This window comes from Ammospiza nelsoni, chromosome 3 (genome assembly GCF_027579445.1).
Source record: "Ammospiza nelsoni isolate bAmmNel1 chromosome 3, bAmmNel1.pri, whole genome shotgun sequence".
Taxonomy (NCBI): domain Eukaryota; kingdom Metazoa; phylum Chordata; class Aves; order Passeriformes; family Passerellidae; genus Ammospiza; species Ammospiza nelsoni.
Window position 1 is genome coordinate 57,485,543 of NC_080635.1, and position 25,286 is coordinate 57,510,828.

Consider the following 25,286-nt stretch of genomic DNA (forward strand, 5'->3'; position numbering starts at 1 on the left):
TGTTGGGTTTCAAGAATGGTAATCAGTTTGTACTGCAAACAAATCAGATATTCAAGTGTTTACAAGCAAAGATAATGCACAAACACACAGACGGCTTGAAATAAAAAGTAAACTCAAATAAAACAGAGTTATATCAGCACAACTTCCAAGCTTCAAAGGGCTGAAGCTGAAAAGTAAGTCCTTCACAGTGGAGCACTGCCTGCCAAGTTCAAGAGTTACGCTGTGCAGAGGCTGTGGCAATGACAACTTGACATAATTGGAGCATGTTTTGAAAACTCTCTCTGGTCTGCCTCTTTTCCACAAATAACACCATGAAAACAGGAAAAGAGCTCAGAGCAGTCCTTGGACTTGAAGGTGGGAATATAACACTGAATGTAACCTGGGAAACTGAGCAGTTGGCTGTCAGAGAGCAAGGAAAGAAGAGTCTGAGAAGGCACCATGGACTTCCAACAAGTAAACAACCTATCTTTTTATTTTGTCTTTTATTTAGCAACAAATGCACTACTGAAGTGCTTATGTTTCAAAGAATGGCCTACCTCACTGACAGTATCCTGACTGTTGACCAAACACGTTTCTAACCAAGCCATAAAATACTCGCATTCAACATTTACCCAACACCGGCTTCCAGATCAGAAAAGAGGATGTGTCACTGCCACATGATCCAGCACACAAGCTTACTATACAAACCACAACACCTACTCAAACTCCTCCTGCGGCTGACTGCAGATCCCAAAACCATTTACTACTTCAAGATCCACAAGTAGTGCAACTACTTCAGCATCCACATAGTTCAGTTTCTTAGGTTACTTTCTCCATAACCACTGCAGAATACTTTGCTTAGGAAGATGAATTTTCAGTGAAACAGTGATATTTTGAAATCATACAGAGATCTTAAGGCATGATGCAAAGCACATACAGCTTTATGCTACAAAAGATTCATTCATGTAGACAGAAATTACTGATGTGACAAATCATAGAATGGTTTGGGTTAGAATCCTTCAAGGTCAACTAGTTCCTTCTTATGTTAGGGGTCCCAGAACTAGATGCAGCACTCCAGGTCCCACCAGGGCAGAGCAGAGGAATAGAATTGCCTCCCTTGCCCTGCTGGCCATGACACTTCTGATGCAGGACAGTTTGCTCTCCACAAACTTGCAGAGAGTGCACTTGATCCCACTGTCAATGTCAATGACAAGGATGTTAAACAACACCAGTCCAAGTGCCAACCCCTGAGGAACACCATTCATCACAGCCTACACCTGAACATAGAGCTTTGGACCACAACTATTTTCAGTGCTACCAGCCAGCCTTATCTAACAAGTGGTGCACCCGTCTAATCCATGCACTTTTAAAGATATGGATATAGTGCAGGACACTGTCAAGTGACAGTCTCCACCTGACCCATGAAAACCAGCTAGCAGCTTTCCAGAGGAGAATGGGCTGGAACAGAACCACAGCATGATTTGCAAGCAATATGAAGATTGTTGGCTTTAAGCACCTGACCAACCAACATTTTTAAAGTCCGGGTCTTTTTGTTTGCGCAGAGGAAGAAAAAATATGGGAAAGGATGTGGTTCAGTTAATAGAATTTTATTTAGTAATGAGCATAGGAAGATTTCACTGTAAAGCATAAACACAAAGAAAGCACTTAGAACAAGAAGTGATGCATCAGCACCCTAAAATCCAGTAACAGACACTGACCCAAACCATACAAAGCTCTTTGTGCTAAATAAATTGAAAGTAGGTGTTTGTAAACAAGTGTTTCTTATACCACTTGTACATGCAAATTTCTTGTGCTTTGCTGACAATTTAACAGCTATCTGCCTCAAACATTCAGCTGTCCATCTATTTTCACTGTGATTTGGATTCACAATATCCAAACAGGAGGTTGCATGCAGCTCACAGGAAGGAATCACTTGAGAGTCTATCATTCAGGGACACAACCACACAAAGACTGAGGAAAGCACAAGTCCATCAGAGTTAATTTTACAGCCCAGAAATGAAACACAAATATCAAGTCCCATGAAAATTCCAAAGTGACAGAAATTTTTAAAAAATTGGAGCAATAATAATAAATATTCAATTACCATTTAAATGCTACTCAAAACCTGCAGACATAAAACAGGAATCATAAGCTGGGCTCAACACAAACTAGCATACAGCCTCAAGCTTCAATTAAATACAAACTTATCTGTGAACATTTCACTTTTACTTTAAGGTAGTATTCCTTCCCTATTTAATAAGGATCACCTTCAAAAACAACCCATCCACTTTGGTGTAACAGGTAAGAGTTTTCTATTCATTTTCATGGATATGAAAGGCTACAGTTAACTAATTTAGACAATTTAACCACAGCTGTATTGCTCCCTCCTACCATAGGGCAGTGTTGCCAAGTTGGTATTAACCATTTTCTTCTCTGGGGGAGGAGAAAGGCCTGCTAAACACAGCCTTCTAGCACACAGATTTATACAGTTGTTCTCTGTCATGTACTCAGATTTATCATAATGATTATGTTGATTTTATCTAAATCTGTATCAGCAGCTGAATGAAGAAACTTTGAGGAGTACATGAAAGAAAAAAATAACTTTAGGGTTGGTTTCAGCAAAAACATAGAACCTCATTTTCCAATGAAGTTTAACACTCATGTGTGGATGAGGGAGACTTTATCCTCCAAGGACTCCTCAATCCCTCAACATTTGAGAAGGCTGAACTTCACTTACACGTCACAAGGGAAGTCAAAACTAAAGAGTTCAGTACAAACTGACAACAACCATCAGTAATAATGAAAAAGTGTTGCAAAGGTCAAGATAAAGTTAGCTGGATCAGACAGATAGACAGGAACTCTTTTCACAGTAAGGCTTGCAGCAAAACTACTTCCAGCTTTAGCAGATCTGTAAAGAAGCAGATGGTGCACATCTCACACCTTACTGAGCAGATGCCATGCAGCCACTCTGCAGCTTCCAGAAAAGCCAATGCTGCTAAGACAGCAGCTAGACCACATGAAGTTGGTCATTATGAAGGTGGTTTCATTAAGACAGGCACTAATACTACATGAAAGCTGAGGAAGATCAGAAGATCAGCAAAATATAACTCCGACTCTTGTGACAAAAGGACAAAGAAATGTCCTACTAGCAGAAATTAGGAAGGATTTCTGAAGCTGTATTTCAACAGTGCAAGCATTTAGAACTATTTTGTCTTCAAGTCCATTATTAAAGTATTCAAGTTCTGAAGTCTTAAAATGTAACTCACAAGTCAGCCAGTCCAAGACAAGTTCACAGTTTACTGATCTCAAGCATTAAAAGAGTTCACTCAGTTTTTGCCAAATGTTGATAATTTAAATTCAAAATTAAAACATTAATACAATTATCCTAATAAAAAATTAATAAAATTATTTAAAGTGTTATGTAGCACTAAAGAACATGACTTTGTGGCATTAAGGGATAACATTCACATCAACAATCACTCAAAAGAACTCAAAAGAAATGAATATTACACATTTCTTTCTAGGCTTTCCAGTAGCTCTTGGTGATCTCCTGATACTACGTCAGGATGAAAGAAACACTAGCATTACAAGAAAAGCTTAGAGCTGTACTAAAGCTAAACCATGGAGGATTCCCTCTTTCTAAAATGCCTACATGCAGCAGTAATGACCTGTTTCGGACACATATGCAGTATCATTTCCATGTTGCTATGGATTACTAGGCAGCTTCAGACCATCAGGAAAAAATCATATTTTTTATTTTTAGATGTGAATATTTCTCCAATCAAGCAAAATAACAAAATATTTTTAATTAAAATTATTTCTTAGGAGTTATAAAGATTTGTGATGTAAATAATCAGCAAAAAATGCCCTCTTTTTTTCTTGAATGATTGAGGACTTGGATTTTGATGCACTGAATTTTGGAAGTTTCTGGGAAAGTATGGGTAAGTTTTTAACATTACATTGACAGCCTGTCTAACATTAAGTGCAAAAAACATGCCAACAACAAAAAACCAGTTAAGAACACAATCTTAATTTACACACCAATAAAACATGATGTTATTAAATTTAGATTGGTTTTTCTTCTTTCTGTTTTCATTTCCTATTATTTGGGATATCTATTTGTCTTGATTTACTTGAAGGCCTGCCTCTTAAAAGATCAAGGGTACAGAAACTCCTTCAACACATTTCACCGATATGGGCAAATCATTAGCAAATATTTAAATCTTACTTAAAAAGAAAAAAGTTTCACAGAAACTCCTTTAGGCGATTATTCAAATTACTTGCTAACAAAAATTTTTTTAAATCTCAATGCTCCAAAAAATAGCATCACAGATTTCAAGCCTGGCACCTGAGACATGAACTAAATTTAAGAAATTTTAGATATTCTTAAATTAACTTATCAGTGGATGTGTTAATTTTTAATTGAAAAAAATAGTTCACTTTCTAACCACTTCACTACCTGGTCATAAGTTAAAATGCTTAGTCACTGAAGCCGCAATACACTCATGATGAAGGAAGGAATGGTCACTGAATGCACATAACAGGCAGAAAAAGCGCTCATACAGGGGAGTCATTACATTTGGTTTAATTTTCCATTATTGTTTCCCTTCCTCACGTTCATCCAAGTTATATTACTCTTCCTCAAGCAAAATCAGACAGAGATAGAAGAGATTTTGATAAACCAAGGGAAAAGACATGAGAGAGGAAAATGAACAAAACAAAACCAATGTTTACTGCTTGCTGAACCTAACTTATGCTTACTCTATGCAATGCTTTCCCATTCATGGCATTTCCCAAAGAGATTTGTCCTCAGCAGCCAGAAACTTGCACCAAAGGTGCAGATTTATTGCAGATAAGCCTTCATCATGACGAAGCATTCTAAGATGCCATTTTTAATTATTTCAAATCTAAATAATTAAAACACGTTGAGAAATACATTTAGCATATTTAAAAATAGAATTCTCAGACCCTGATAATATTTGAATATATAATCATTTCAAGCATCATTCACACTGAAAAATTAAGACCCTGATCTTATGTGAGGTGCAAAATTCTATGGAATCTTGTAAATTAGAGTTGCTAACTTTTGCAACACAAGTTTATTAGGTGAGGAAGGTAAAAGAACGTCACAAGAAACAGATCCACAGATGGTTAACAACTTCTGCCACAGCCAAGTTAACTCACCTTCCCTCTCTCTAAGAACTGTGGATTCAAGAGCAGGTATATGTGATGAAAACACCATTGACACAAGATGCTCAGAGAAATAAGCAAAGCAAGTTTGTCCTATGGCAGCATGACATTGACTGGAGGAAAAAGGCACAACAAGGAAACTTAATGAACTTCGATTGCTTGTGAATTGGACAGGGAACCAAGTGTTGTGTCCTTCAGCTGGGAAAGAAAAGCTGATTTCTAAGATGCTGGCATGTAAAGTAGCAGGACTTGGCAAAAGCCCAAGTATGAAAGACAGATGAAATGACCTAGTAGTAACCTATCAGCAGAGAGCTGAAAATACAGAGAGGGGAAAAAAGTTACAGACTTAGAATCAAAACAGTAAGCAAGACAACAGTAAATAACTCACCAATTCTTTCCCTCCTTCCTCAGCACCTCTATATGACAGATGAATAATTTCAAAAAAATCTCCTGTCAGAGTTATTTATTTAAATACAGGTAATTATTTCTTTGTTTAGTATGATTTCTAACCCTACTGTAACCGGCATTTAGAGAGCTTCCTAGAAATGTTGTCTGCTAAAAGATCTTACTTTAAATATATTTTAGGAAGAAGTTTACTCAAGTTTGAAGGAACATGTTCAACTATTTTCAGTTGGGAAGAAGCAAATATTTTAATAATTATTCTGTGAAGGTGAAAAATATTTGTTTTAAGGCTTTAATGAAGAAAGAATCATTCAGATTTAAATAAGGCATTTTTAAAAAATGAGAAGTACTTTCAAGAATCACTGAAACAAAGCAGCTGAACACCTCATAGCAACAGCAAATTCAAGGACAGCATTTTTGTTGTGAAGAGCATGTTTTAAACATGTTTATTTTGCATATGTCAAATCGTGCATCTATGATGCCTCAAATTAACAGCACAAAATCATGTTTACAATGCAACAAGAAGTTAAAAATCAAAACAACAAAACAATCTACTGTAACATTCTTCAGTCACTTGTCCCTAAGCATGTGCTGAAAAACATGCAAAGTTCTGGGACCCTCCTTATTAGTTTTGTCCCTTTTAAGACAGGACAGCAAAGATGCAGCCTATAAAGAATAATTGCCTAAATTTGCACTGTAAAATCACTTGTCACTGGCCTAACACAATGATTGCTACATTACAGAAAAGTTAGTTCTATAATTAAGGCAACAGTAAATTGAGCAGTAAAGCAAATGTCACAAAATGGAGAATTTTATTGCCACAAAACAGAAGCACTAGCAACTCTTAACAACAGCCTATAATTAAGAATAATCTTTATAGCTGTTCTGTTTTAAAGGAAAAGGACATGTAGCATACAGGAATCTTCCAATGATGTTTTTATTTGGAAGCAAAACCACTTTAATTAAAGTTCCCATTCTCCTCAGCCCTCATTTATGCAGAACCAAGTTCACTGCTTCTCTAACCATAATAGTACAACAGCTTACAGACATTGATGAGCTTAAATGTTGGTGTTTCACAAGCCATGAGAAAGTGACCCAGTCTTACAGCACTCCCTCCCTCACAAGGAATTCTATCAGAACAGTCAAGAGAAGAATTGTGGCATAAGGGCAGGGGCAAGAACCTCTCTACCAGGATTCACTGCAGAAGAAAGCATACTGCATTATTTTAAGTTATGCAAAATATACATTACATTACACACACATTTACTAAGTTCCACACAAGACAAACAGTAGACAACATCAAATTAACCATATCCAATTTGCATTTTTACTTTTAAGCATAAAATGCTGTAAATGCTATGTAGCTGTTTTTAGAGAGGCGAAAATACTGTGAAGGATCTACTACTCCAAAAGAATTCTATGGAACATTGTAGTCTTTCTGTAACCAATAATTTTTAAGTTGGTTGAAATGTATCTGGGAGAACTGTATCACATTAAACAGTACTTTCTTCTAAATCTGTTCCCAACTTTAGCAACAAGGTATCATCTAACCTGAGGAACTCTAACTTGAAAGTTACCGCCTTAATTCAGCAGCTGCTCTGCACTGATAAAGCCCCACAACATGAACAGAGTCCCATTGAAGCTGACAACACAGTCTCCCTGCAAGACCAAAAGCCTCTTTGCTTCCACAATATTTTACTGCCAATCCACTATTTCTCTTTTTAACACCCCTCAAAATATTTTGGCGTGCATATGCAAAACAGAGAGGGGGAAATTACCATCAGTGCATGCTTTGAGATTACAATATTGAGCGCTTCTATTTTACTTTCCTTTTCCTATACAGCTATTGCTGTACACTAACTACAATGGTTTTCAGCTTTGTCATCATCATTTGCAACGCCCTAACCAGTTTCCATGTGTTGAAAAACTGTCATTGTCTTCTGCAACAAAGAAACTGATTTTGCCTTCAGGTTCTGAGTGTCATAGACTATTCTGGCAGTAATTGCTTTTTGGATGTATTTTGGAGTTTAACATTGATTTTTACATCAAAAATTTTTCCCTGCTGTGTAAGAGAACAGTATTTCACTAAAAGAGTATGTCTAGCCCTTTCAGTTGCAGAACAAAACAAATGTATTGCAACATTTGTAACTAGAGAAGTAAATATCAATTTATTAAAGAGAATTTTTACAATGAAACTCTACAACAATTAGTAGTTTTTACATGGAAGCTGAAAGTCACTTCAGCATGTATTATTCTGCTGGATGTGATAGTTTTCAAAAGAAAATACTGAGAAACCCCACAGAATCAGATGATCTAACATAAGCAGAGAAAAGGAGAAAACAACAAGGGTGATTCTCCTATGACACCAGAATACCAAGGAGGCCACCTTGTCTGTGGTATTGTAGTATCACTAAAATAGGAGGCAACTGTCATCATACAGGCTCCAGATCTACATCCTTTTACATCTAGGACGCAAACTTGAGAAGAGAAAGGGAAAAGGCCAGGAGCAGAGACGAAGAATACTGTAAGTATACATAAGAGAGGGTAATTCTATTCTAATATGAAAAATGCAAGCTTCGAATGCAAGAAGGTGTTGTATCTCAGGACCTGCAGACTTCAGGATGTACTGAAGTACATCGGCGACGAAGCGCCCGCCCAACACCTTCCCCGTTCAGCACGGGGACAGCACAAATCCCGGGCGAGCACAAGGGAGCGCCCGGTGCCGGGCAGCCACGCAAAGCTCGGCTGTCACAGCACGAGTCCTCAACCCGACAGCTCCGCTCCGCTCCTCTCCTCTCCTCTCCCCTTGGGTCCCAGCCCAGCCCTTCGAGCGGAGCCACTCGGGACCCCGCCGGGGAGGGGCGGAGGGACTGCCGCCACACGCCCCTTTTACCAACACAAGCAGCCGCGGCCTCTTCGGCGCGACTCCCGAACCCGGGCGGCTCCCGCTGCGTTGCTCAGCCCGGGCCTGAAAGCCCGGAGGGCGCCCGCCGACACCGCCAGTCCGGCCGGCCGGAGCGGACCAGACCAGACCAGACGGGCGCCGATCCCGGTGCGTGCGGAGATCACGGGCCCTCCGGCACTGCCGCCGCGGCCCCGCCTCAGCTCGCACACGGCAGACGGGAACGAGGCAGCGGGAACGGGGCCGGCGAGGGGGGGACGCGGCGAGCAGGGAACAGCCACGGCCGCCGCACGGCGCTTCCCCTCCGGGACCGCCATCGGCGCCACCCCGCCCGCCGCATTGCCTCCCGCAACAACAGCCCGGCCCGCCCTGCGACACCGGCCGCCGCCCGGACACACACCCCCCGCCCGAGCAGCCGGGCACGCACGGACACACCCCCGGTCGGACACAGACACACGCACAAACAGACACGGACGGACAACACGGACACGCGCGGCCCGGGCGCCGGTGCCGCTCCCCGTGACAGTTGGCGGCGGGTCGGGAGGGCGCGGCGGGAGCGCGCGGTCGCTAACGGTCACCGGGCGGCCGGTAACGGCCGCCCCGCAGCCCTGGAGCCCCGCCCGCCCGCGCCCCCGCCCCGAGACTCACTGCGGAGGTTGTGGATGAGCTCGGAGTGGCTGGCGCCGCCCGACTTCCAGGCCATCGCTAGGCACACTCTGCGGAGCAGGTACAGAGCCGCCTTCAGCGCCGCGACTGCGCACAGCAGCTTCCCCAGGAAGGACACAACCTCCAGCGCCGACACAGGCGCCGCCTCCTCGCCGCCTCCTCCCGCGGCCGCCGCCGCTGCGGCTGCCGCGCGCTCGCCGAGGGGAGGGGCCACGCGCCCACCGCCCCGCGCGCCCGACATGCCCCGGCCGCTGCCGCCGCCGCTCCGCCGGCCGGCGCGGTGCCCCCTCCCCCGCGCATGCGCGCCCACCGCGCCTAGGGGCACGCGTGGGGGATCCTCGCACGCCGGGGCGGGGATGCACAGCGGCTGCTCCCGGCCCGCGCGTTTTGTTGCCGGGGCCCTGGATCCCGCGCTGCGGCGAGACCCCGGTCCTGCCCTCCCCTCAGAAACTGCGGCGGGGCGGAATGGATCTGGGGGCGCGGGTATGTGAACTTAAGAGCTCTGTTAATGAATGAGATAGTGCGTGCGCACCGAGGTGCCGTTTCGCTTTTCCCCCTGCCCCGGCCTTCGCCACTCCCGAGACACAAGTCGGTACACGCCGGGTACTGGAGCCGGCGGTGTCGGGGCGGGCGAGCCCCATCACGGTGGCTGCGCCGCCAGCTCCGGGCTCCGGCCCAGCGCGCGACCCGCCGCCCTTGCGACGGAGCCAATTAGCGGCGTCTCCCGGCGCGGTGTTTTGCATGGGGCGCGCCTATTGGCCACGGCCAGCCCGCGCGGGCCAGGCATACGTGTTGGAGGCTGCGATTGGTCAGGGCGCGCGGGAGCCGCGTGTCCCGTGCGTGTCCGCGGCGGGGACGGGGCAGGGGCAGGGGCAGGGCGGTGCGACCCGCGCCCGGGAAACAGCGCGGGAATGGCGGCGGCGGGGAAGGACATGGAGAGCTGGCATAGCCCTGCATTGGATAAAGGCCGCCAAAGCACCGATGGTTCACAGGAGCATCTACCGGTGCAATGCCGGTGGCGTAGGACAAAGTTACAAATCAAAACTCCTTTTAAGAGGCGTCCAGGACAATAGCTCAGAATTTAGTAAATGCCAGTGGGCCTTTATTGTGTGCCAGCATATGGCCATGATGAAGTAGCAATCTTAAGGGAAAAGTTTTTGCACCTTCGGATCCTCCCACAGCCTGTAACATAACAAGGAAAAGCAGAGAATTCACTTTTTAGCATAATGTAGTATTTCTCTCTGGTCTGAAACTCCTTTATGATTAATTTTGCCGCCAATATTAATTTGCCACCTGTTATTTATACACGTTTCTATTGTTTAAAGGGAAAGCATATACCATCTTGGCAATTTTGGGAACCCACTGTCAGTGCTGTGACTTCTGTATTTGTGCTGCCTTCTGGTCCCTGCAAATGGGAATAGTTTTGCAGCATTTCCTTTCCTAACCAGGCACACTGGCACAGGTATTTCATCTACATGGGACCAGACAGCAATTTCCAGTGCTTGGCTTTTAAAACATGAGAATGGTGATACAAAACTGTGAATAGGTTGGCCCTATGAATTGTATATTGTATAAACATTGGGGGAAATAAGGTGTCATCCAGCAGATACACAGGCTAAGACACCACCATGGGAGATTACACAGGTTTCATCTTCTGTGAGAGAGCCCATCTTGGCTGGCAGTGTTAAACCTGTTTCAGCTCCACACAACACATCTATTTCATGCAATCATTGCTGGTTCGGGTGAAGAGGTGAAGGTGGGAATTTGCTTCTCTACTTTGCAGTCAGTCCAGGGCAAATGTGGCAGTCGCTCAATGCATATACCAGTCCCATCCATAGACTTCCCATCTGGTTCTTTTAATCCTGGAGACAGATCTGCTTCATTCTGTGCTCTCCATCTAACTTCTCCTAAGCATGATCTGGCAACTGCAGTTCATGTGAGGCTCCCAGCCTGTCCCAGAATATAAAAGGGCTCCCTGATACACCCAGTGGGCTGAGAGAGAAGGAAAGAAGCCATGGAGTGAGAGGAATTCCCAAAGCAGCGAGTACAGAGAACAGACAGGCATTGTAAAAGTACAGCACAGAAATACTTAATTGTTTTAAATGCAAAAGACATTTTCTGTTGTCAGATGCTAGCAAACTGCATTGCTCTCACATAGAGAGGTTGCTGCCAAGAAAATAGCTGGCCCATGTTTAAAAGCATTCCAGGGATACTTATCCCCTTGGGAGACCAAAAGCACAACAGAAGCCATTTACATACAAGCTGATGCTGCTTACCAGGACCAGCTTGAATTAGGCTTAGGCTTGTCATGGAGCCTTTTTTTTTTTTAATTTCTCTCTTAGGAGTTTGCAGTCTTGCCCAGTCTCTTTCTGACTGAGTGTACCTATTTCCCATGCTCTTGACATGGGTATTCAGAGAATGAAAACAAGCGTGGGCCTTCCTTAACAATATCTGGGGTGTCTTGGGTGGATACCAGGCATGTGTGAAGGAAACAGCACTTGGCTTGGCAGGCTTCCAGGAGCTCTCAGACAAGCCAAGTTGCCTCCAAGGGCCCTGGGAAACTAACATGCACCAATAGTGGCAGGATGCACCCATTTATGCAGTAAACAAATGCAGGAGTCCCTAACTCTTTCAGTTTCACAATCCCAGGCCATGAATACATTTTAAAAACCTACCAGGAGCACATCCATTGAGACTAAACTAAAAGCAACATGGGCATTATTTACCAGTGAAAAATATGAGCAGAAATAATAAAAAAAATTATTTTCTGGCCATCACCATTCATGTGGAACCTCTCAATTTGCTCTGATACCCAGGATTTCTGTATTCTATGCCTCCCTGACTTGTCCAAATCAGTGTGAGCACCTTGGTCTCTGGATGCCCACTGTCAATTGCAGGCACCTGCAATTTTCCACATGTAGAGCCATTTCCCTAGACTCTGCAGGGAGCTGCTGCATGGACGCTCCTCTTAGAGAAAAGGCACAGGAATGCCAGCAGCCAGAGTGGGCCCCCATATGATTGTTCTGACATGAAGATCCCACTAACTGTAAGCACATCATCTCTTCTTCCTTTGCTGCACCCACATCCCAATCCTCTAGCTGTACTTACATACATTTATATATAAACCCCTCCAAACTACTATTTCTGTTTCATTCCTTCCCTCCCACCACATAAGCCCATTAGATTTTTTTTAAATTCTTTGAATTTAGGAAGAATTTGAAAAATTGCTCATCACTGTCTGCTCCCATCTGCTTGTATACCAGAAGCAGAAATTTCCTTGTGAAATATTCCTGCTGTACATTTCCGCAGTTATGTCCCAAACCCTATGCTAATTGGCTTCTACACCTACACTCCCTCCTCTTCTTGACTCCATTCTGCTTTTTAACTTAATCACTCTCCTTCATCTCATTTCTTTTCCTAGAAGCTCAAGCCAGTTTGATGTGTACCTTCCCTTTTTATTACCATTTCAGAAGTTTACATTATTTTGAACTCCACATGCATGTTTTACCAGCTCTGCACTCAAAGATGAGGTGAGAAGGACTCAGTCACATCAGTGACTTTCCTATTAGGAGCAGCAGAACTGGGACCCTTCCTGAAGGAGGACCATCCTTCCAGATGAGACTTTCCAGATGACACACCATCCCACAGCATCTAAGCAGAGCAGGGCTGGGACAGAAATGGCTTTGCCATCAGCTGAAGGCAGGCCCCAGGTCAAGCCAGCCACTGAGTTTGGGCAGCATGGCTGAGCACAGGCCCTCCTACAGCAGAGCTCAGACCAAGAGCTGCAGGTCCCAGCCCAGATGGGAGCCCCAGCCAAAGACAGGGCTTATGACTGCATTCAGGGCTGGGCCCTCTGCTCTTGCATCTGCTCTGCAGGACACTGCTCTGTAACTGTACTCGCTCAAGAGAATGAACTGGGCATAGCTCCAGGAGTTCTTACCAGCTGTACACATTGTTTTGGCATCTCCAAATAACTTTAAATATTGTTCAATGATGATGGAGAAAAACAGATTATAAGCAAATCCAGTTCAGAATTAGCTTTATTGTGCCCTAGTACAATCACTGATCTAGTAAGTGCCTTTGTTCTCAGGCTCCCTACTTTCTCTCAGAGACAGGCATGCTTTCAGTTCTCTTCCCTTTCCCTCCCAGCTTTAGCCATATTTAAGGGTTGTACATAGATGCTCCTTGTTGTCTTAGCTGGTATGTTTGGACCCAAGGCTTAAGGCAGCTTCATCCAGACTTAACATCCTCCTTGAAAACCACAGAAATACTAGATAAGGCATATTTTCTCCTGGTGCTGATTTCCACCTTTTATATGTTTATGTAAATCTGCCATTACACTGAAATGCTTTACACATCTTTCACAGGGATCAAGCACGGAGAATATATTTAAAGGTTTGCAAAGCAGCCCTAAATCTGTCACAGCTCTCACTTCTGTCATATAACATACTGCCAACAATTTCTTTAAGAAATGTAGGACAGGAAAGAAAAACTGTGACTCTTCTTTTCCTCTAAGTGAAAATAAGCCTGTATGTCCAACTTACTTCCCTTAATACTTCCCAAATGCTTTTGAACAAGCAATCCTGAGCAAAGAAAGAAATTATCCAAAAGCACCAGGTAAAATAATACACACAGAAATCACAAACTAGCCAACAAAAATATTTGCCTAATAAAACTTTTCAATAATCCCAAAGTGTTTTCTATTCAGCTTTTAGCTGTCTGGTCTACTGTCTTACATATTCTGAGGGTGCCTATTGATATTTCTCAAAAGTGTTGTAAAAATTAGCTGAAAATACCCTTGGAGTCAACAGTGACTTGCAGAACTGCTGTAAGCAGCTTAATAAAGGGTGCCAGAAGCATTTGCCACTGCAGAATAACAATGCTACTGCCACATGCAACAAAGATTTTTTAAAGGTATGTTTGCAGTATGGCAGACTACTACAGCATCCAGCTTTTGGAATATATTCAGTGTTGGATTCTGCTGAATGTAATTATGGAGGAAAAAGTTAAATGAAGTTCAAAAGATGCATGAAGCACATAAAATATCACTGGTTTGGTATCACACCTGAGGGATTACAAAACAGCATAGCAGACTTAATGAAGAACTCAAAAATGCTGTATAGAAGAAACCTGACAGATGCCTTTAGCAGGAAAACTGCAATACACAGTGGAAAATTTGTCCAAGCTGCTGTTAAGTCCATCTGATAGAATCTCTGAGACCTGGCAGCATCAGTTTTGGAAAAACATGCAGCAGAAAATGAAGCTGTAAAAATATTTGAGAAAGTCCCTTACTGGACTGCAGTGACTGGACCAATAGTCTCATCCTCTGAAATGACAACTGACAACACAACTGTGTCAGCCTTTAATTTTACAACTAACCTCTGAACTTTTTATTGCATAGTTGTTTAGGTCTCAAGTGAAATACTAGAAAGGAAGTACATGTGTGCTCCTCTTTGATTTAACATACTATTTAGGACAAAAAATATTCTGTTTATTTCTGTACGGGTAGGAATCTGTCAGAGCAATGAGAGTATCACTTGGAAGTACATTATCATGGTTTAACCCCAGCCAGCAAGTACCAAACAAATATTTGGTCACATAAGCCCCACAAATCCACTCTAGCCCACCCCAGGGGGAACGGGGAAGACAATTGAAATAAAACCAATGTAAACAACATGGGTCGAGATAATAATAACTTATCTCTTAATACCTTTAATAATTCAAGTCAAAGAAGATAAATAGCCTGTCCCTAGGCAGTAATTGATCCCTCCTGGCCAACATCCCCCAGTTTATACAGTGTGTGTATATTCTGTGGTGTGGGATATCCCTCTGGCCAGTTTGGGTCAGCTCTCCTGGCCATGCTCCCTCCTGGCTTCTCACCCACCTGCTCACCGGCCGAGCGAGGGCTGGAAAGATCTCGGTTTGGGGTAAGCGCCACTCAGCGACAAGTGACGCAGCAGTGTTTTCATCATTATGCCACATAAATCCGAAACACAGCGCTGTGGCTGCTACTCGGAAGAAAATTATCTCTGCCCCAGCTGGAAGCAGGGCATACTTAAAGCAGATCCTAGACCAGAAATGCTTAGTCGTTGTGTAAGTCACTCATTTTGAGAGAACGGGACTCGGTGCATGTCCTGCAAAGGTGACACACGGACACAGCGTTCCGGTGGAGGCGGCCCAGCCGAGCAGACAGGGAACACAGCAGCACCATCGCGTCTTACTCTGTTTCTTCCACTCCCGACCGGACCCGCAACCGACACCGAGCCGATAGGCGCCGGTGCAGCGGCTCGCAGGGGCCAGGCAGAGCGCAGCGCCGCCCCGGCCCGTCCCGGTAACCTCGGGCAGCAGGCGCCGCCCGGCTCCTACAAACGGCGGAGCCGCCTCAGCGCCGCTCCCGGCCCGGCCCGGCCCGGCCGCGCTCCCGCCGCGCCCCCGGCCTGTCCCTCCGCGCTCGCCGTCGCGCTGCAGCCAATCAGCGCGCGCGGCGCGGGGCGGGCGGGAGCGGGCGCGGGGCGGGCGCGGCCATGGAGGACGTGAGCGCCAAGTTCGTGTCGCAGAAGATCAGCCGGACGCGCTGGCGGCCCCTGCCCGCCGCCGCGCTCCAGCCCCCCGACGTCTTCGCCACCGGCTCCTGGGACAACGAGGTACCTGCCGGGGGGGCCCGGAGGCGCGGCGCGACCTTCCCGCCGGAGCGCGGCGCGGGTGGCGGCGGCGCCCCACGCCACCTCGGTCCCCCGCGCCTCGGCCGCTGGGCGCGGGAGAGCGCGGCCGGAGCCGCCCGTGAGCGCTGCCCGGTTCGGCACTCCCGCCCTGCGCTTGGCCGTGCCGTGCTCGCTCCCCAAGGAAGCCGCGGGGCTGCCCCCGCGCCCGGCAGCTTTATCCCCCTGGGCAAACGCTCCCCTCCGGCCGGGGCGGCTTCCTGTGGAGCTGTGCGCAGCCCGCAGCACATTGCTCTCCCTGGCTGAGCCTTAATGCTCGGTGCTTTCGAAAGCGTTCTCGAGTAAATGTGGTATCGTTTCCGTTCAGGATAACAGGATCTCCATTTGGTCTGCTGGCGACCTTGGAAATGCGGGCCTCAATGGTGAATATCATGGAGAACCTCATCTGCTGTGTGACATCCAGCACAACGGTGATGTTATGGATATGCAGGTAAAATAGCTGTGTTGAATAGATCCGTATTTTTTAAGGGCTGGTCACTTAGGAGGAGTTCAGCGAGAGTGAACTGTCAAAATGCTGAGATTGGCCAAAAAATTCTTACAAAGAAAAAGAACAAAGCCAGTCAATATTGCTGTGGTTTTTGTGGGTTTGGTTTTTTTCCCCTCCACCTACCAATAATTTAGGTTATTCTAAAATCAAAATGATCACCTTGATGCTAACATTGGCTAATAGCATTCTTGTTAACTCTCTCTAGTTTTTGGATCAAGAAAGAATTGTGGTTGCCTCGTCAACAGGAACTGTAACTATATTCCGTCATCATCAAAATAACCAGGTATGTGACATGCACTGGCTTTAAGACGCTATTCTCTGTAATACAGGTTACTTTGATCTTAGTATAAAAAACATATGGCTACCAAAATTAATTTCTTTTTGAAGTCTGTTAAAAAAAGGTTTGATTTGACACATATGAGGAAAGAAAATAGCGTTTTACACACATGTTACATAAACTAGATTCCAGAGCGAGACAGACTGGGGTATCGCCTCATCTGTATCCAAAAAGCCCATTCATTGAAAACATTCCTTAAGACATTGGAGTGTTTTGGGGCAGTAGATATTAATGGACTTCTGCCTGCCTTATCAGTTTTTGCATTCTTGAACTAAACGACTCCTTTTCAATTCTAACAAATTATGAATGCATTCTTGTGTGTGTCCTGTGAAGGAAGAAGATGTGGAAAACTCGGTAGCCTTTTGCTTTGATTATAAATCACTGGAAATAAATGCATAATTACCTTTTTATGTATGTTCATAGTGACACAGTAAAGGTGAAAGTTTATAATTTGGTGTGGTACCTAAAATAAATTAAGTTCCTTGCAATCACGATCTGAATCTGACCTTTTATTTTCTAAGTGTGTCAATTCTTTTCCCCTGTCCTGGGGAAATATTGAAGACATCAGCCTAGTGAACAACATTTTACAGTCCATAGTGTTATTTCTATTTGCTAGGTCATGTGAACATGGTGGTTCAGAGAAGAAATAATTAACATGTCATAGAAGGGTTTTGTGCTTAAGAGTTGATGAAAACTTCGATCTCTTGATTTTTATTTATATAGGGGAATCTCATTCCCATGAAATAGTGTGGCTTTCCTGGAGCTTGTTTCTGGTTTCATGAGTATTCTGGAAGCTTTTTTTTAAATCATGTTCATTATTTAAGACCATAATTTCATGTCTGGTTACTACTTAGACATTATCTGCTGACCACCGGTGGGCAAAAGCTCATTATCATGTGGATCAAGACACATCTTGTGGTGGAGCAGCCTGTACAGGAGTCGTCTGCAACAACCCAGAAATTGTCACTGTTGGAGAAGATGGTAGAATAAATCTCTTCAGGGCTGACCAAAAAGATGCAGTAAGAACTATAGGTATGTGAAATACCTGGGTTTTTAAATTAGTCTAGTTTGGAGGGGGTTTTCAGGTTTTTACAACAAAACAAAAAAGTTAATTGAGTATTGATTTCAGTATTCCAGGTTGAACATGTTTGTTGCAGATTATTCCTATATCCCTCCAGAATTCAAATACTTGTAGCATATTTCAGATGCACTTCTGTATTCACTTAGGTATTTTTAAGTTCATGGTTTTACAGTAAAAGTTGGAGAGGGAGGAGACAGAACATCTTGGAAGATGCACTCAGGTTCTTCAGAATGGAGTTCTATGTTGTAAGCAATCTGTTTTGCTGGTTCCCAATTCAATGACACCTTGACATTTCCCAGGCACTAAGCTGAATCCTTAGCATGAAGATAGACTCTTGTACCTCGTTCAGTAGTTGCAAATGAATGCCTTGCTATTTTTGTTATTGTTTAGTGGATTTAAGAGCACAGTACAAAGTGCATAGGTTTGTAGTCAGTTAAGGTAAGAAGAAAGAAATCTCAAAAGTTAGAGATTATGTAAAAGTCGTTTGGAGCCATGAAGGTGTATAATTGCTAAACTACTTAGTGTTAGTCTGTCATAAAACTTTAAATCCTCTAGAACCTCAGTATTCAGTAATCCAACATTTCTTTTTAATGATGTTTTAGTGAGTTGTTTCTTCCCCTCTGCTTTCATTTAAACAGTAGGCAGAAAACTCATTCAAATATCTGTAAATAGGCATCAGTGTAACTTTTTTGTCTTGATATCAGAAAATGTTTCCATCTTATGCAGAAAGATAATAATTTGCCTATATTTTCAGTATGGGCTTACACAAAGAATTTGAAAATACTTGAGGTGAAAGTAGACTTAACAAAGTTACCCCATTGTAATTAAGATGAAAAGTTTATAGTAACAGAAATAAAATACAAGAAAATAGTGTCTCTTTTTTCAGAAGGCCTCAAAAATTTCACCTCAAAGCTGTGAAAAATTTCACCTCAAAGCTTGTTTGACATTGTAAATTACTCTGACAAAAAGAGGCACTGGAGAAAGGACCTGAAAAAAAAGGGCCTTGTTATTTAGTTATTAACAAGCACAGCATAATTTGAGTTTAACTTGATACCACATTGGCAATTCAGAAAAGGTCTAGAAGTTGGTAAATTAAGTGTTTCTGTATAAAACTGCTTAATGCCATCAGCCCGAGTTACTGTTTCTTGGGTTTAGAACTCCATTATGAAAAGCTTCATAGCTGCTTTCTGTCAATAAGTGCTAGCTTTTGAGAACCACAAGCTTGGGTGAATTAATTCCCCTTCTAGGAACTACAAAAAGAAATCTTACAAATCAACAAGTAATTTTGTAATCACCAGAGCTAATTTAATATATCTGCTTACAGATTTGTCTCAGTAGTGTTTCATACAGTAAGCAAGGAAGGGCTCCTTTTTCACAGGGTATTTGCAGATACTAGAGGGTCTCTGACCCTGCCACTGCAGAGGTTATGCACGTGTTTAAGCAGCTGTGTTCTGTTCTCTATTAAGAGTTACTTTGTTGCAATGAAATGGACACTAGCATTCCTCAGGTTTACCTGAACACTTTCCTCATCTCTTGCAGACAATGCAGACAGCAGTACACTCCATGCAGTGACTTTCCTTCGCACAACTGAGATCTTGACAGTAAACTCAATTGGACAGTTAAAAATATGGGACCTCAGACAGCAAAGAAATGAGCCATCTCAAATATTTTCTTTGTAAGACCTCCACGTTTTTACTTATTTACTGAAAAGCGTGTGCTACTTTATATAATCTCATTCAAATCTTTCCTAATTGCTTCCTAACAACAGGATGGTAAATGACTGATTTATTTTTTTAAAGGATTTTAACTTCTTTGGTACTTAAATAAGCAAAAGGCAGACTGCTTAATGGCTGAACCACTGTTGTGACTCAGCATTGTGCTTAGCAGGTGCATTTTATGATTTAACTTTTGAAGGACTATTATACCTGTGCACTTCTCTTGTTTGAGAAAAAATACTTTCAATCCTCAACCCCAAACTCTTTACCTGTTTATATTTGATTTTCTTCACAGGCCTAATGTAAGGTTTCTGGCATTTGGGATGTATTTGAATGGTAACTTTGTGCCTTATAAGGTACTGTGAGAAAAGAAAATGTGCTAAATTTCAATCCTGTTGTTGTCTGTGTAATAATTCCCATTGCTGTTCCTAGATTGTGGTCTAGGTACCTGATTTTGTTAGTGCCTGATCTCCCTTTTTAACTCTTAGTATATACTAAACCTATAATTATATCATGCATCAGAATAATATTATTATAGGTATGTATAGAGTATTATTTGCCTGCATGGCTTCTCACTCCTATAAAGCTGTCAGATGCTGTGTAGATGTTCCATAGGACACAGAACCCGATTGTAGCTTCATGTTACTGCCATACCTCTGGTTTCCAGTAATGTCATGTGCCTTCACCCTGGGGTGGTCAGAGTTACAGGAACTGAAGGTCCTGTCAATACAGGTACCTCACTTGTCAATGCTCATGATGCTGAATTAGGAATTAGGAAGGGGAAAAGAGAAGCTAAATAAAAAATTCGTGTTTGGGTTATTTGGTTGTTTTGTTTTTTCCTCTTTGCAGGGCAGGTGACAGAGTTCCACTGCACTGTGTAGATAGGCATCCCAATCAGCAGCATATTGTGGCCACAGGGGGCCAGGATGGAATGCTGAGTATATGGGACATCAGGCAGGGTACTATGCCAGTGTCCCTGCTAAATGCTCATGAAGCAGAAAGTAAGTATCTGAAATAGAGGGGGGGGAAGAAGGTGGCATTTTAGAGAAGTTTCTTATTACTGTAAAAATAAGTTGTTGTAACTGTGGTAGAAAACAATCACATACTTGCTACTTAATTGAATCATAGAATGGTTTGGGTTAGAAGAGATCTTAAAGCTCATTTACTTCCAACCTCCCTTGCCAAGGGTAGGTGCACCTTCCACTTGATCAGGTTGCTCAGAGGCCCATCCAACCTAGCCTTGAAAATTTCCAGGGATGAGACATTCACAGCTTCTCTGGAAAACCGTTCCAGTGCCTCACCACCCCACAGTAAAGAATTCCTTCCTAAGAACCTGATCTAAACCTACTGTCAGTTTAAAGCCATTCCCCTTTGTCCTATCACTACATGCCCCTGTCCTTCCATGTGTTTTAGTATAGCTTCTAGGAGGATTTGTTCCATGTTTCTCCCAGGACCAGAGCTGAGGCTGACAAGTTGGTAGTTCTCAGGGTCTTCCTTTCTACTCTTTTTAAACAGGGGTTTGTGCCCATCTTTCCCTTTTTCCAGTCCCCTAGTACTTCCCTTAACTGCCATAGCCTTCCAGACATGGAGAGTAGCTTGGCAACTACATCATCCAATTCCTTCAGGACTCTGGGATGAATCTCATAGATTTATGTACATTCAGGTTCTTTGGGTGGTCATGAACCTGAACTTCTTCTACAGTGGGAAGGACTTTTCTTCCCCAGACCCTGTCTTGTAGCCCACCCACTGGAGAGGTGTGGGAAGAGAGGTTGCCATTGAAGACTGACACAAGAAAGGTGTTGAGTAGCTCAACCTTGTCCCTGTCCAGTATTACCAGTTTTCCAGCATTGATTATTGGAGGACACAGACCTTCTTAGACCTTCCTTTTCTGGCTGACATACCTGTAGAAGCCCTTCCTGTTCTTTTCATCCTTTGCCAGCTTCAGGTCCAGCTTCTCCTTGGCCTTCCTCACTCTGTATCCCTAACCTTCATCTCTCTACTCTTCCTAGGATGCCTACTACTGCTCCATGTTTTCATCTGGAAAATGTGGCTTCCTTCTCTCTATAGGAGACTGCTTTTAGATAAAAGTGAACTCTCTCTAAGCTAAAAGTAGACTTAGTAAGCAATTCTTCAATGAGCTATTAGATGCATTTGATCAGGTGATAAATAGCCATGGAAGCTAGTGCACATAAAGTAAAGCAGAATGCAGATACTAACAAACTTGAAAACATAATGAAGAAGGAGAGATTGAACATTTCATTTGGTGTCTCCACAGGGCTGAAATAGCTCACTTTCTTGGCAACTATGTGAACAAGACAGCAATTCATTTTATGCTGAAAATTTTGTGATTTGATGCTACATTTAAATTAAAAGAGTAAAAATATTTGTTGATATTACATTTTACTGACTTAAATGTCTTCTGCAGTTGTGGTATTTAGACACAAAGTAATGTGTGTCCTGGAAAGGAATGCATGCTATGTGCAGATTTAAACTTAACTGCAGGGAAGATGACACGCAGATTGCTTGAATTCAGATAAGACTTCAACAATTTTCACAGTACTGAAAATGCAACAAAATAGAGTCTTTTTTTTCCTTCTGTTTTCTTACCCCCTTTTCCTCCTGCCAGCAGAGGGAAAACTGCAGTATATAACTTAGGATGGGGCTTTGGGTTTCCTACCCCCACAAAATTAAAAATGAAAGTTTTGATGGAGGCATGGGTTCTTGTAAATACATGTCTATGTCATGCTATCCAAATGATTTGATTGAAGTACTTGAGAACTTGTTTTGAAATGATTTTGTTTGATACTTGCAGTGTGGGAAGTTCACTTCCATCCCTCTGACCCTGATCATTTATTCACGTGTTCTGAAGATGGATCTCTTTGGCACTGGGATACTTCCACAAACGTATCTGAAAAACCATCTTTTCTTCATCAAGGTAAGGATGTTTGAAGTCCATCTGCACTGAATTTGTCAGTTGGTAACATCATTACAGTCAGTGTTCTCACATGACACAATTAATAACACAATCTTAATACAGAAAATTAAAAGCAGCTTTCTTTTCTTAGAAAGCAAACTTAGATAAGCACTTTTCTTAGATAAGCACTTGAGAAAAACTACTTATATGGCAAACAGTTGTGCAGGGTTTTTCATGGTCTGGTTTGGGTGTTTTTAATCTGCTACCCTCTGACCAGTGTGTGAAGGGCACATCTGATGATTTCAGATGGACTGTATTCACTTAAAAATCATCTGTATGTAGAAGAGAAACAGAGGCAGTCTGACTTACATTATTGAGTCTCTGAGGGAGTTACACTAACTTAGAATACAAAAATAATTGATAGGTTAATGAGATAGTTCCAATTATTACTTTGAATTGTAAATTCATAATTCTACTTTCAATAAATGAAACTGGATCCTTTTGCATGGTGGCAGGATTTTCAAGTTATGATACTGACTTTTAATATAAGCATTTATTTTCACATTCTAATCACAAAGACTGCTACCTTGCCACATTAGACAATAGTGGGGAAACTTTCACATGTCACCTGCTACCTTTGGCCTCAAAGTTGTCATTCAAAGTTAAGTTTTATCTATGGAAATTATAGGATTACTAATTCAAGTTGGACTCTGCATGTTTGCAAGTATATGAAGTATAAATCCTTTAGCATCACTTCTGACACCTGCTAATCTTATGCTGAATGATGTTTCTTAGAGCGTGAGACTTCAGTTTGAATGTAAAGTGTTAGGTGGAAAAAACTCAAAGATAGGTGTATCACTTGCTGCAAAGTGGGCAGGAGGAGCAGTAGAGAATAAGTGTTATTGAAGCAAAGCTGAAAACCCCAAACAGAGCAAGACACTATAAACAGACTTGTGTTCTTGTACCCCTGCTTTAGTATCTGGCTAGAGAAACTTGCAGGTACTTACACTCTCCAGTGAGATGAGTTAATAGCTGCTGTGATGTATTTGTCTTAACTGAGGGTAGAGCTGGTAGATAATTTTTGTAATTATTTCAAGTACTTGATTTTTAAGCATTTTCTCCCTAATTTACCATAGAAATGACATCTCAACTACTCTGAAAATTGACTTAAATGTAAAATTTTATTTCCATTATGTCTGACCCATATCTACTGTGTTTCTCCAAATTCTAAGAATATATAAACAAATTTGAAACTTACTTCTTTGTGTTCCTTCTTTCAGGAGGAAGAAGCACTGCCTATCTTTCCCACAGCACCATGAACCAGTCTGTAGTGAGTGCCTGGCTAAGCAATGATCCGACCAAAGACCGCATGGAAATCACCAACCTCATTCCAAACCAGACTTTGTCTGTGAATAGCTTAGATGTTCTAGGACCATGCCTGGTATATGGTACTGATGCAGAGGCTATTTATGTGAACAGACAACTTTTTGCATGAAGTGACTGTGGTATCCCTTTGAAGCATTGACCAGCTTGAACCACTGGGAAATATCAGGTTCATTCCTAATGCTACTCACTAGTCTGTTATTGGCATGTGTGGGAGCAGCCTCACCTTGGTCCTGGTGCTGTGGAAGAAGTCAGGTGCTTCACATTCTGACAGCTGTCACTTGATGCTCCAGGATGGGTAACTGAGCAAGCTTACATGCCATTTCTTCCCTGCTGCCTGCTTGGTTTTGACAAGCAGGAAAGTAGTCACTAAGGGCAAAATCCTTGCTGTAAAGTGATGTCCATAATACACACATACATAAAAACAGATGAAAAGGTAAACGCTGAATTTTTATTTTTCCCTGTAAAGGTATTTTTCAAGTATCATTTCTAAAGTGAAACTGTGGGCTTCGTGGAAATTCTTTTTATGTCACCTGAAAGAGATGGGGTTTTTTTAAGCTGAGTTTTTTATATAGGGGAACATAACTGTTAATGTTAGTTCATGAGCTGGAAGGAAAACTGTTAAAGCTATGAAATGTGAAAGGTTCTATAGGAATCTAAGCAATCTAGCAACATTATTTTGAATTATTCACAGCTTCATCATGGATGCTACATGTTAAAACTTGATAATGCACCAGTAAATCTCCCAACAGAAAAATGGGGTTTGTAATTAAGAAGTCATAACTGACAGATGTGTTGGCCGTGTTTTCAGGTGTAAGAATGAGAGTTTCTAAACTTGAGACATAGTCTTTGTCACAAATTCACGTCTGGTTTGTTGAAATCTTTGAAAAGTTTTAAATTTTATTATTAGCATTGTACCTCCTTTCTTTTACAGAGAACCCTTTCTCTTTTTATTAAAGAGTTTTGCACAAGAGTAGTGGTCTGACTTACTAAAATAAATCAACTAGATGTGTTTGTGGGAACTTATTTGGATTGGGCCTGGGTATTGAACCTGAAGGATGGAAAAACCTGTGTATTTGGGCAGGAACAGGTTAGTTATGAGGTGTTACATGGTATTTCCACCATAACCCCTCTAGAGTGTACTTTAATCACGTCGGCGTGAGCGCCTGGGGTGTGCTGTGGCAGGAACACCTCACCTGATGCACATTCCGTGTGTCTGGAGACGGATGGGGCACTGGGGACAAGGCAGTCGTCCTTGTGCAGGGCAAGGTGTACTGAGTTGCCGATGAGCTCCTTAGAGCAGCTTATTTGAAATTTATTTAAAATGCAAAAGATGGAAATGAAATGGATCACTCCGAGTACTAACCGGTGGGTTTTCCTTCCTGTTGGTCTGTAACGAGTCCATCCTTCGGGCATCAGCTGAAACACGAGGCTCAGCGGAGCTTTCTCCCCCCCCCCCCCCCCCCCCGCCCCAAAAAAAAAGAAAATGGGAATTTGTCCGTGGTGCCCGG

The 25,286-nt window shown here is 42.8% G+C and overlaps 2 protein-coding genes across 4 annotated transcripts in view; one reads left to right on the plus strand and one right to left on the minus strand.

Annotated features, from left to right (window-relative positions):
* PCMT1 (protein-L-isoaspartate (D-aspartate) O-methyltransferase) overlaps positions 1-9,380 on the minus strand; it is a 36,253-nt gene extending 26,873 nt beyond the window's left edge. For 2 of the 3 annotated variants that reach the window (XM_059467708.1, XM_059467709.1), the window contains exon 1: positions 9,122-9,380. In XM_059467708.1, the coding sequence (XP_059323691.1) occupies positions 9,122-9,380 (259 nt within the window). The remainder of the gene's footprint in view (positions 1-9,121) is intronic. The other variant, XM_059467710.1, reaches the window with a different exon arrangement.
* Positions 9,381-15,588: 6,208 nt separating this feature from the next.
* Positions 15,589-24,748, plus strand: NUP43 (nucleoporin 43). Its single transcript, XM_059469532.1, has 8 exons — positions 15,589-15,783; positions 16,166-16,288; positions 16,551-16,628; positions 17,537-17,714; positions 19,303-19,438; positions 20,328-20,479; positions 22,291-22,413; positions 23,673-24,748. The coding sequence occupies exons 1-8, from the start codon at positions 15,664-15,666 to the stop codon at positions 23,885-23,887; spliced, it is 1,125 nt and encodes a 374-aa protein (XP_059325515.1). The 5' UTR covers positions 15,589-15,663; the 3' UTR covers positions 23,888-24,748.
* Positions 24,749-25,286: the final 538 nt, after the last annotated feature.

Coding starts and splice junctions, on each gene's coding strand:
- NUP43 (XM_059469532.1), top strand. CDS start 15,664: ATGGAGGACGTGAGCGCCAAGTTCGTGTCGCAGAAGATCAGCCGGACG. Junction 15,784..16,165: donor CCGGCTCCTGGGACAACGAG/GTACCTGCCGGG, acceptor GTTTCCGTTCAG/GATAACAGGATCTCCATTTG. Junction 16,629..17,536: donor GTCATCATCAAAATAACCAG/GTATGTGACATG, acceptor GTTACTACTTAG/ACATTATCTGCTGACCACCG.